At 30.8% G+C, this 13,718-nt stretch overlaps 1 protein-coding gene across 3 annotated transcripts in view; it reads left to right on the plus strand.

Annotated features, from left to right (window-relative positions):
- Art8 (Arginine methyltransferase 8) overlaps positions 1–9,784 on the plus strand; it is a 20,542-nt gene extending 10,758 nt beyond the window's left edge. The window contains exons 4-5 of one of the 3 annotated variants that reach the window (XM_014429257.3): positions 4,733–5,510; positions 8,911–9,784. In XM_014429257.3, coding sequence (XP_014284743.1) covers positions 4,733–5,464 — 732 coding nt within the window. In that variant the 3' untranslated portion in view covers positions 5,465–5,510; positions 8,911–9,784. The other 2 variants (XM_014429258.3, XM_067046264.1) reach the window with 2 other exon arrangements.
- Positions 9,785–13,718: the final 3,934 nt, after the last annotated feature.

Genomic DNA, 13,718 nt, shown 5'->3' on the forward strand with positions numbered 1-13,718 from the left:
CCCCCTATGCATCACCCCCTTATCTATGCAGATATCGCCACTGTTTACTTTAACCATTGCTACCGTAACAAAGAAAAGCAACTGTGCAGTGGTGTTTCTCGACGTTGTAGGTTCATTTGACAATGTTGTCTTGACAAAGCTACATCCAGTGATACTGGAGGGCATCGACACCATGATTCGCAGGAGTGTTAAGTCTATTATCCGACTTCCTTCAAAAACCTCCATGGTGATGTTGTTCGCTCCAAGGAGGTATATATGTTTAGGCTTAATCCGTTGCCAATGGGAGGCTCCTTTACAACACTAGTTCATTGCTCAGCAATTGTCCAATGGACCCGATGCCCTGTTCCAGTCGAAGTTTGTTTGATTATTCTGCTGAAATTGCTGAATGTGCAGATAGATTTGGCGTTCATCAGGGACATCGGAGTGTGAGGGCTTTAAGGCAGTCACTACGTGAGAATGTGTTTGAGGAAAGGGCCAATTGCAGGTGACAGGGCATTGGAGTACACCACTTCATGGAGACTCCCAAAAGCAAATAAATTTATTTATGACCAGCAGATTCTTACGGGTTCTAAATGGTCCATTGCCCTGAAACAAAACATCAATTTTGCATCCCTGTGTGAAGTCCCAGGTGTCAGGGGACAGGCCAGAGAAGTTGCATCCCTCTGTTGTAAATGCAACAGATAGCCTGAAACATAAGCATATGTGCTGGGAAAATGCCCCTAACAACTTCCTCTTTGTAACACACCAGAACCACAGGGTAAAGCACGAGTTGATGAAGCTCCTTAGAGAGAGGGATTTTACCTGCTTCGACGAGGTTTTCTGCATAGATTCAGAGGGATCCACACGATATGCTGATATAGTCGATTTCCCCAAGACAGGTAAGTCAGCATTCATTTTGGATCCCACAGTGAGATTTAAAAGTGATGACCTTGATCAGGCAAATAGATTAGATAGAAAGAAGAAGGGAATTTATAATAAATGTATCTCTTTCCTTAAGTAATAGGTGAGAGCTTTAGGGAAAGACACTTCAAGGTGAGAGGACTCTGGTTCAGAGCTCTTGGAACTATACCAAGCTCAACAAGGACCTTTATAGAGAAACTCTGTGTTGATATCAATGGCAGAAGGGATAATTCTGGACTCCTTAGGAATCATCCACCATCACACGCTTGGTAACTAAGAAAGATGGTGATGTCTCGGTGTTGAGCATGCATATATTGCACATTTTGTGTCTAGATTATTTTATATATCTTTACAATTTTATATTTATTACTTTTAACTTTTAGCTTAATATACTTATTTATTGTATTTGAATCTTTGTTTGTATGTATTAGTGTTTGTTTTTTTTTTCTAGTATTAATAGATTGTAAATGGGGATGACCATGTTAGGTTTACGTATGTATATATTTTTTTACTATATTTGAAATTTTTATATAATTGTTATGCTTTTAACTTAAATTTACTTTTATGTGTGTTAGAAAAAAAAGATTTTTAGAATTGAAATAATGGGAAAATTAAACAAATTTAAAGAATGATATAAAGCTAGAGTAAAAAAATTAAAATATGTAAGGGAAGAAATAATAAAAAGGAAACACAAAAAAAATTTTTTTAAATGATATACAAAACACACGCCAAAAAAAAGGAGGGGAAAAAATAAGAGTTACAAATGAACACCCAAAGATGAATTTCGGATAGTGAAGTGATGATGGAAAGGGAGCTGGCATAAAAAATGAGCTGATTCATTAGTCTAATTAATAAAAGGATATCTTTATTATTGTAGGATTATTCAAGAATAAGGTTAAAGATACAAAATGAGAAAACATTTATTGTATTTTAATACTTAAATTCAAGATGTAGAAATAAATGAGAGAAATTTATTTAATACATATTTTGTGATTGGATGATGAATTCAAGAAATTATCTTGTCTCGTGTTGTAGAATCTCAGCTAGGATCATGGTGATTCACCTGTCTAATTACAAGGGGTGTGAAATATACAATAATTTATAATCAAGGATCATGGCAAGTCCTAGTTTAATAGACATCAGGACCTCTTAGTCCACCAAGGCAACCCATGCCTTAATTTGAAGTTCTGAAGCCATCCTGTAGATGCTTTGAAGTCTCCAGTGACGTTTAGTTTTTTAGAAAATTCCCGGAGCAATGGCCCACTTATTGGGATACTGTCTGCCCGTTTTTGCTGAAACCAAGCGAACAAAGCCTTTTCCAAATCGACGTACTAGCCACCTTGCGTTCGAGCTTGGCCCAGCCCTAATAAAGTTGGCTTCTATTTCCTCTTTTTTCTGAACAATTGTTGCGAGGGTCGATAACGGAAGTTTTAATCTTTTCGCGATTTCAGTTTTCGTTACATTCGGATTACCATCAACTTCTTTTAAAATTTTAATTTTGTCTTCCGCAGAAAGATTTTTTTTTTTTGCTCATGATGGTGAAATTCGGTTTTTCTCACACATTCACTTCAGGCGTTAACGAGAGACTGACAATTTTTATTTTGAATCGAAAGTAGGTAGTAGAATGTAAACATAAAGAGTCATTGGGACTGGATGTTATTCATGGAAAAAAGTTGTTTTCTGTTTCGTTTTTCACGGTATTTTTCGTCCTTTGGCTTGCCACAGAAGAAAAAAAAATTCATAGAACTGAATAAAATTTACTAATATGTACATAAAGTGGGTATGTAGTATGTACCAAACTGTCCTTGGTATAACTGAATGTTTCTTATGAATGGATAATTACATACACATAATTAAGGGGTTTTTGCAGGGGATTGAGAAATTCTTCGCATAACTGAATGTTTCGTATAAGTGAGACTTCACTGTATATGAAAATAATTTTTTTAGGTTTAATAATTCATTCATGAAGTTTGTTATATTCTCCAATTTTATTCTCTTCCTTCCATTTGATAGGTCATAGTAATTTCTGTTACTTTTAGTGTGCTCATATATTTGACAATTATAGGATTGTTGATTGGGTTTTTAAGGTTCCTCCTTTACATTGGCACTGTACGAATGTGTTTTGGTCGATTTTTTGCTACCCCAGGTGTCTGTCCAGATCTTTTTGTTGATTCTCTTAATGGGATGAAACTTGTTGGTTTTTCAATTAGCTTGGTGCTATTTTTTCTTCTTAGAAACATATATTAAGGACTTTATTATCAGTTTATATTGGGCCATTAAATTTCATTTCAATTAGTCTATTGGTATTTAGGAATGGAAGCACTGGAATGGCATCAGGCATAAACCCTCCCTCCCCCTTTATCCATTTACCCATACTTTCTATTTTAATTAATAAAGAGCTTAGAAGTTTAACGATGTTCAATATTGCAAGCAGATATAGAGTGGAGCCTTACAAAGTTTAGGGTCAGAGCTGATCTCATTGCTTTTTAACATTTCTTAGAACTTGATACAGCATCAGCATAGTAAAAACAGATTAATTTAAAAATCAATGCATCAGTTAAAAAAAATAAAAAATAATATACAAACGTGAATATTTATTGGCCAGGAAAATTAAAATGAGAAAATATTTTCTTCTTAAACGGATTATAATTGGAAGGGCTCAAAATTGTTGTTTTGGACAAATCTTGTGCAAACCTGAAATACTTAATCCAATTCTGAAAATTTCATTTTAATCCAGTCTTAACTTTTATTCTATTTTGTTATTCATGAGATTATTATTAGATAATTGTTTTTTAAAGCTGGTTAATAAGTTTGTTATCCTTTTATACCAAAAGAATTATTCTTGTAACTTCTTTCAACATAAGAAGTTTTTTACAGTCATTAAATTAAGTTTAAATTCTGGCTGAATAAAAGAGATCAGGTTATGAAATTATTGTAAAGAGAAGAAAAAAAATCTTTAGAACTTAATATGATTAACTTTAATTATATTCAGATGTTATGGTGTAGAAAGTTTGTAATTTTCCTGTTAATTATTCTTAACTTGGAATAAATGAATTTGGGGAGAGATGATTGCCCTGCTGGAACACTTGTAGTGTTAGTCCTATTTCTGTATCCTTCTTGGTATTCAAGATTTTTATGAAATTACATTTGGCAGTTAACAATCTCTCTTTTGATTTTCCTATGATTTAACTATTAAGAAATTCATTTTTCTGTTTTTGGTGTTTGAACATTTCAAACTGATAATTAGAATTATAAAATAATTATTGCATTTATTTGCATATTGTTAGATACAACTGCAATATTAAATGTTACATTATTCAGTTAAGATGTGTTATTAATTATATAAATATATTATATTCTTATTATAATTTATATTGGAGATGAACAGGAGTGCTTGATTGAAGATTTATTTTAAACCGACTAACTCGTGTAAGACCTATATACCACATGTTTGGTGGTCGGTAATTGAGAAATGAAGCTGATCAGGATTTGTTTTGCTACTAGACTATACAGTTGTACAAAACAAATTCTTGGTAGGGAAAACTATAGAAACATATAAGAATAGAGTATTCGGAAAATCCAAACTTTATTAATTAGAAAAAACCCCAAAGTATTCTGTAATGTCCTTTCATTTACATCTGTAGACATCATTCTAATTTTACTAGGATGTTATCACAATAGATTCATTATAGTTGTATCTTAAAATACTGCATATATTTATTTAAATTAATCTTTGTTTAATTTGTAAAACAATAGTGATTTTTTTTAAAGTCAAATGATCCATTAGAACACAATTTAAATATCTTACAATAAAAAGTGTGTTTGGTTTCAGGTTATTGAGGGAGAAATGGAAAGAGTGATTATTCCTGAAAAAGTTGACATTATCATATCTGAATGGATGGGATTTTATCTTCTACATGAGGGAATGCTTGACAGTGTCCTGTTTGCAAAGAAGTATTTAAAACCTAATGGAGTGATGTTTCCTGAAGAGTGTACCTTATACATCTCTCTTTGTGAATTACCACAGTATTTCGATGAATGGTATAATCTGCATGGTGTGAAGATGGGCACATTTGGTAAATCAATAAGAGAACTAGCTCAAGGAAAGCCAGAAATTGGTTATATTTGTAAGGACTCCTTACTTTCTAATCCATTAGAGATCTTCCGTTTTAAACCATTGAAGTCAGATCAAAGTGAATTTAGTAAGATTACAGCCAAACATGTTGTAGCAGCTAAACGTGCAGGAAAATTCCAAGGAGTTTGCATATGGTTTGATGTTAAATTTCCAGTTCCTACAGGAAGTGTAGTTCTATCTACATCTCCTTATGGACCTGAGACCCACTGGAAGCAAACAGTTATTGTGCTGCCAGATGAAATTATTCTGGAAGATCATGAACCAGTTGCATTTGAAATCACATTTTTAAAAATGCAGCTCAGGAACTACCAAATAACATTCCAACTTCATGAAAGTGATGATGTTGAACATCCCACACCTTGCAAGTGCTACCTAGCTAGATGTCGAGTCATAAAAGCATTCTTGGATGAATGTATTGATCCAGCTTAGCATATATATATTTTAAATTAAAATTCAAATGGTGCTGTTATCATGGGTAAGTTTTCTATTTTATCCTACATTATAAATTTAATAAATAATATAAAAATACACTATAAATTATTCAATAATATTATTCTTTACATTTGTTATTTCACAAATATTTTTATATGATTAGTGATGTCATTAAACGCATGATGAATATGGATGAAGTGTCTTACATAAAGTGGTATGAAGTGCCTTGGAATAACTTTATTTCTTAATTCACCTGAAAATTCATTGCTATTTTTAACATTTCCTTGAATATGTCTCAAAATATCCATCTGCGTCTAGTGTGCTTCCTAATTTCTTTCCACTTAGATGGTTGCCTTGTGATGGGTTACTGTTAGTTAAGATTGAAGTGACTCATAAATTGTTTCATTTAATTCATCTTCAGGTTTTCCACGTGCTTTCATATCTCTTGCTGGTATGCTAGGTTTAGGTAACTTTATCTTTTCTAATGCTAATACTTTCTTTGTGTCTTTCTTTTTTGTGTCCTAAAAATCTCTAAATCCTTGTATAATATATAATCTTCTCACCCTGTGTGTCCAATAGTTCATAGATCTAAATTCTTGGACAAAAGTATCACATCACTTGAATTTTTATCTTTAAAATTTTGCAAATACAGATAAAGTTGCAGACCTAAGTTAAGTTCGGTATGATCAATTATTTACTAACAAGAGTTAATTGATATTAAATCCCTCAGTTCATTTCAGGTTTTTCATTTTCTTTCATTGAATCATTTCTTTAGCTAATGTATTTATTTTAAAAAGTAGTTTTTATTGTTGAAATTAACTAGATAAAACACTTTAAAACATGTTTTGGAGGTAATGGTGATTTTTTAAATTACATTACATGAAGAGAAAATGAGCTAGAGCTCTTATCATTAACCACAAAAAGATCTCCAGGATAGTAAAATTTTACTGACAGGCAACCATTCATGGAAATACATGTCAGGTTGGCTATGCTCTGCCATATGTGAGAAGAACCAATTTAAGGAGTTCATATTTCTTCAATGAGGTTTTTGAGAAGAAAAAATACAAATTATATTTATGCTAGAAGACTGGCTAGAGTACCATTCTCACTTTAAATACATCTTGTGGATGGCAGAGAATGTAGAGAAGACCAGGGAATGATATTTTTTGTTTAATGTGTCCACCTGAAATGAGTTTTCAAGGAGGTTCAGTGATGGCATTGAATGAAATTTGTATTAAGGCATGTATAGATTTACACATCGCTACTATAATGAGAATATAAAAGGTATCAGGTACACTGTAGACATTCTTCAAGAATCTGTGATACCATTTATTGGGGATGATTTTGTATTACTCCATGATAATGTGATACAACACACTGCTCAAATAATATATATATGTATTTTTTTTACTATAACTATCCCTTTGTTTTTTTATTAGACCTATATTCTTTGCTTGTGATATTCCAAAACTAAAATATTCCCTTGGAAATTTAAAAATAACTTTTTAATGAAAATTCTAAGTAATGTGATAATTTTGACCGGCAGTTTAGATCCTTTAACAAGCCCAGTATTATTCAGGTTACCTCCCTCTGAATTTTTTATCCATTTCTATCTGCAAATCCTTCTCAAAACTTCCATTAGACATCACTTGTTCCTTCAACTTTTTAATTACCAATTAACTGCATCAATATAAACAGTATTCATTTACGTCAAGAAAAACCTTTTAGGGCTAGTTACAGTTTTATTTTTGAATGATAATTGAATTGTATCTTTCTCTCTAATAACATGATGTATCTTATTTGTGTAGTTCTGTTTCTTAGGGAATAATACATCCCAGACTAAATGTTATTCATTTATGGCAACAAAATTTTAAAAAATGGAGGAATGTTTTATGTGGATTACAAGATCTGTTATGTAGATGATGCAGGGAAGATTGCATTTAGAAACTTACTGGGTTCTTACAAGTCATGTAGTTGCCTGGGATAATTTTGGTTCAAATAAAAATAGCACACCCATTTACTATTTGAGTTTTATTTGACCGCACCCGGACCATATTCCATTCATTGATACACACGGTCAGCAATGTTCCAAAAAAAATATCAGTTTTCAGTTTCTATGAAAAAATGAGATAATAAATATTTTGACTGGGTCATATTTAATTTATAAGGTTGTGCATTTAAAAACATAACTACTTTTAATCAAACTGTTGAGTTAAGGTTAAAATGGTTTGATAAAATTAAAATAACTGAAACATATTTGATAATTGATTAATTAAAAGCAATAAAACTGCAATACAAAACATTCCTATTCACCATAGGTAGCAAGACATAAGATAATACATATTTCTTAGTGACTTACTAGACTTTATTTTTTAATTGTAAGGATAATATAATATGTTTAGAGTTTTTAAAAATAATAAACTTATTTCAAGATTTTTCTAATGGCTGATGACACCCAATTTTGGAATTATTTCAATATAATTATGTCAGATTGATTGTACTTTCATTATCAACTAGTATTATAATTTATGATCAAAATTCTTTTTCATGAGTGTCATCTGTCATGTTATTAATAGGCCTCAAAAACGAGAATTTTTGTTGGAAATAACTGTTAGATAGGAGGGTATTGTTTGGATAGCTTTATTTTGCATCAATGCTTCCATTGATGCAAAATAAAGCTTGCTAGTTTTACATGGTTCATTGATTCTTGCTTATATATTTTCATCTAATATTATAGATTTGGTCCTGGAATATGGTTGAAATCTATGGTGTAAAAAAAGAACTATCTTTACCAACTTTGTCAAGAAACTCAATATAGTTACTTTAAAATCTCTGTACCATGGAAATGGCTATTCTAAATTAAAAAGCTTATAGCATAAAAGTTGTTTATCATAAAATTTTGTGAGTTTCTGTTATTTTGATTTCAGTTCATTCAGGAAATTCGAAGTAGATGCCATACTTTGGAAAACATTGTGTTCCGTGTCCATTAAATATCAAAAACAGTTGAAATATTAGTGAAAATGTGCAAACTTTCTAGAGCTAGAAATTGAACTCTATCTAAGGTATACCTAACTGAAAGGAGTGTGAGTGAGGGAAAATATGTGACTCACTGACAATTAATAAGGTGTAACAATGATTATATAGTATTTAGATTCTAAATGTAAAATATTCACTTATAACACAAACTTTGGTACTCAGCAACGTTTATTCGGACATTTTTTTAATTTAGAACAGCTATTTTTAAGGTCAAGTTTATTAGCTAAGTTGGTTAAAAAATTGTTTAAACCGTCAATTTCAGGACCAAATTTATAATGATAGGCACTCATTTGACCCAAAATTGTATGATCTCTAGGTCTTAATCTAGAAGAGTTCTAGCTAGGATGTACTGCTTTGTAATTATGAATCAATAACTGAAATAAGTTAAAAATTTTGTGTTTTTTTAGATGGTGAAACTAGGTACAAGTCAGGGGACTGTACAAGACTTGCATACTTATTTTTATTCAATGTCAAACAAAACTATCTCCTGCTATTTAACAGTCCATAGAGGTTCTAATTTAATCGACCCATTATGATTCAGCTAAACATTTTATAATTTACAGGTTTTATTAAAAGTGAAAGATTTAAAGAAGTTGAAAACTTTTGGAAATGAGACACTTCAAGATGAAGAATAAGAGTTTACTATGAAAGTCCATAATGTTGTTTTGTTTGATTGAAATGATTATTAAAGAAATAAACATTGTATAAATTTTGTTCTCGCTAATTTAGAGGTTTAGTGCCAGAGGGTAAAACCTATAAGTAATTAAATGTTTTATTATTTCAAAACAGCAACATTGAAATAAAACTTAAATTGCCGAAACAGTATCTAAAATATAAATATTACTAACACAAAAAGTATCTTTTTTTTTTTATTGTTTCTAGGATACTTCCCTCTGACACTGAACCTCTCAATTAATAAAGTTGATGTCCTCGATGATTAGCATTTTAAATTTTTATTAAGGCTTTAAGTTTAAACTAAGATGGTATATTTCTTGGATACCTCCCTGAGATACGGAGCCTCTTAATTAATAAGGCTGTTGATGTCCTCATTTCATATTTTAAATTTTTATTAAGACTTTAAGTTTAAACTAAGATACTAGCAATTTTTATATTTATCCTTTTCTTAAGGATGAATTTTGTTCATGTTTTAATTATTTGACTATTTCAATTTCTTATTGTTCCTTTTCCATTGATTGTTATTTCTCTGTTTATTTACTATATTTTGTTTTGTTTGTACAAACAATTTTGAATTGTTAATAAAATTTTTTAAATTATGTTATATTCATGCATTTTTTATCATATTTTCATAAGATACCTTATTTTCACTTTATTATTTTATTGATAATGATTGCCAAATTTATCAATTACCCTGTTTTATAGGAAAAATATTAAAATTATTATACATTTACCATACCTCAAAACAATAAATTATCACTTGGTGAATGTTAGTTTAGAGCTTATTGCTTATGAGGTCCTAGTTCATAGTTTGCATCACCAAGTTTCCCACTTGGTTATTTATCATTAAGAAAGCAATCGGTAATATTCATCATTTAACTTGGTGCTCTGTTCGCACTATTATTGGTAAATAAACCAAGCATATTTGCTCGAATAGAAATTGATCTCTCATTTTGAAAATAATTGTATGAATTTTCCTATTTTAGGTATATAAGTGAACCCTTGCCTGAATGTCTTCTTCACTGATCTCAGCATCAATAATATATGTTTTGATTATTTTTTTTTTAGTAAGAACTTTTATTTTTAGAAAAACTTTACTGTTAGGTCATTCAAAGGTAAAATGTGTTGTACCTTGAATCAGGGGTTAATAAGGACTAAAAGTATATTCTGTGAAATTAATAATTATAAAGAAAAATGTATACATTAGGAAAATATTTACAATGTGAACTATTGATGTAAAAAGAATAAGCACTGAACATGTTAATGACTTATGTTCTACTTCTTGAATGCTACATGACTGACAATGCAGTTCTAAATTAGGTCTATTATAAGTAATTTCAGTTACTGAAGAACATTCAGCTGTAATTTTCCTCAGCCAATGGGCTATATGTCACTGATGACGGAAGGAACTCACTATCTGTGAAAATATTCTCATTTCAAGGGACAAAACGCTTAAAATTCTTTTATAATATTAGTTGAAACTATTACTTTCAGATTATGTTACTTGTAACTGTATTTTTTTTTTACCAGAAAAAAACATGATAATTTAAAATAAATGAATCACCATAATAGAATAAAATTTTAGGAGTTGTTTACTAAATAACTTTAGCAAAACTTATAAAAATTTTAAAATAGTAGGTCTGTTTCAGTCTTCAAAATACTGTATGGTCTTATACCTTTGGCCTTGTCAGAGGAAAACCATGGGGTCAAAGGTACATCAGGAAAATTCATACTTAATGTCAAAATAGAATTTAAAAAATAAAAGATGCAACTATTAAAGAAATTTTCAAAATGTCTGTTTAATAAATTATATATGACTCATTTTGATCTATTACATGTTGCCATTTATCAGGTAATTTTTTAATTCTATCCTCCCAAAACTTCTCAGATTTTTGTGCAATGAGCTCTTCTATGTATGTTTTGCAGTCCTCGAGCGAATTAAAGTGTTTACCGATAAGAGAGTTTTGAAGGGCCTGAACTAAGTGAAAATCTGATGGGGCAAGGTCTGGTGAATAGGGTGGGTGGGGGATCACATCTCAGCCAAACTCCAACAATTTCGGAATGTCTGCTAAGACATCAATAGTTGAAGGACAACCCGAGCGCTTTGTGTCTTCCAAATCAAAATTTTCGGTTCAGAACTGAGTAAACCATTTATGGAGAGTACTTTCTCCTAAGGCATCATCACCATAAACACTGCAAATTTTGTTACCCGTCTGTGCAGCGGATTTTCTTTTTCAGACATAAAAAATAATTAAATGACAAAAATGAATTTTTTTTCTCTTTCATTTTAAGCAAGCAAAATACCACTTAAAGATAAGGAATCTCAGTTGAAACTGATGTATAAAAGCACCTTAACTAATCCTTTTTTAGAGCATGTAAACATTATTGACATGATTTTATAAACACAGAAAGAATTAAATTGAAATATTGAAAAACACTACGAACTTATTTTACATCCCAGTAATTTCCTTGAACTTAAAATCATTCCTGATCTCCCATTTTGAAGAAATTTTCTTTCCTTAAAATCTGTGATAATAATTAGACAATTATCACTTATTGTTAATATAAGCTGTATTTAGTAACCCATCATGAAAGTTGAAATAAACAACTACCTAATGATTTAAAATCACCCATGTTAGGTCAAACTTAAATTTTACTCGTTCAAATCCGAATTTGAGATGCCCTAGAAGATAAGTTGAACCTCAACCTGTATTCGCGGAAATACGGTACCTTCTATATCTATCCTGTCCAGGTAAGTTCCTAATTGAATGTGTAACCTGAGTTATATGGGCTAATCTAATTCAATTTTCTCTGGTATGAAGTTTAAGAAAGCGAGCAGCCATTGTTTTTGAGTTATATATAATCACAATTCTAGTTGTTTTATATTGAATCAGTACTGATAGTTTATCGATTAATGGTAATAATGCAAGCAATGTTATATAAAACTTTATAAACATCTCTACTTTGTGTTAATGAAATTAGTTTTTGTACCCTTAGCAATTTTCTGTAGTTTACCTGTTTTGAGGCAAATAATTCCCATAAGACTTCAATATGCAGTACTACATTTTATGAATTATATCAGAACCTTTCTAATCATTCTTATCTTCTAGTTCAATCCATAACTACCTGCACCCCTATTTTTATTTTATGGTAGTGGCCAGGTTCTTACCAATAATCTGTGTGACTGTGGCTTATGAGATCTAACGCAACCTCCTAAGGCTTACAATACTTCACATCGGGTGTAGAAGCACCAGGATTTACAGCACTTATTCATTACTGGTGATTCTACACCTCGATTACAACAAAAAAAGTCTACTTGACCCATGTCCGATTCTCAATCATAAGGATCTCAGATTTTGTGTTTTTTATGAATATCATGACTTTTCTTCATAAAAATAGCCATATCTCCTAAGCTATGTTCCTACAGAAAAAGTAACACAACTGTTGGAAAGCTCATTAAATTTGCTTTAACAATGCTTGATACACAGTATCCTAGATTAATTTTGATTATGGTTACAATGATGGATATTTAAAAAAAAATTTAGAAATGCTAAATTTTGAAAATGTTTATTTTTATCTTACAGAAATAAATTTTCTAGCCTCAGCTTTGCAAATTTCACTAAAACTTCTCCTTTTAGTAAGTTTTCCAACAGTAAAAATTAGTTTATGATATGGTTTAACAAGCATTCTTAAAGAAAATGTAATGATCTTTTCAACAGTTATTTTAATTTTGCTGTAGGAACAATATCTTGGAGATATGGCTATTTGTATGAAGTTGTGTTATTCAGAAAAAACACAAAATCTGAGATTCTGCCCTTATAATTGAGAATCGGACATAAGCCATGTAGATACTTTTTTTGTTGTAATCGAGGTGTAGAATCACCACCTGAAGTTAGTTGACTTTATCCTGTTACACCCTGTATATATGGTGTTAAAAAAAAAAAATTAAATCTGTACCACTACAACCCATGAAGGATCAGGAGTGTAGTACATTGTAAATAAGTATTGTTACTAGGCCAATAGTAGTGCAAGGAAGTGATTTTATCAGAATTAATGGTACCAACTTCATTAGGCCGGGTGGACCCCGGATCCTGAACCCACAGGCAGGGCTGACTCACAGTTACAGTGAAAGAGAAAATAACTATCTGCCAATCGGCTTGGAACCAGGGTCCTTGAAATTAGTAGCACAGTGCCTTACCACACTCCCCATAAATGGTATAAGTGCGAAAATTAAGTCATTAATAATTATTGCTCACTAGTAGCAGATTGTTTAGAGGAGGCTTTAATCCTGTAATGGATTGCCAAATGTGATATGTCAATAATCAAATTATACTATCCTCTAATACTTTCCATTGGCTTATAAAAAAAAATGAATACACTATATTTTAGGTATATTTTTTTAATTAAAATATAAATATATATATATATACACACATTTACCTAAATGACATTTTAACAAAAGAAAACAAAACAAATAGAACTCAAAACTAACAAAAATAAAAATAATTAGATTTATTTGCTATTAAAATGCATTCAGTCC

Source organism: Halyomorpha halys, unplaced genomic scaffold (assembly GCF_000696795.3).
Source record: "Halyomorpha halys isolate HHAL.00 unplaced genomic scaffold, Hhal_1.1 Scaffold778.1, whole genome shotgun sequence".
NCBI lineage: Eukaryota > Metazoa > Arthropoda > Insecta > Hemiptera > Pentatomidae > Halyomorpha > Halyomorpha halys.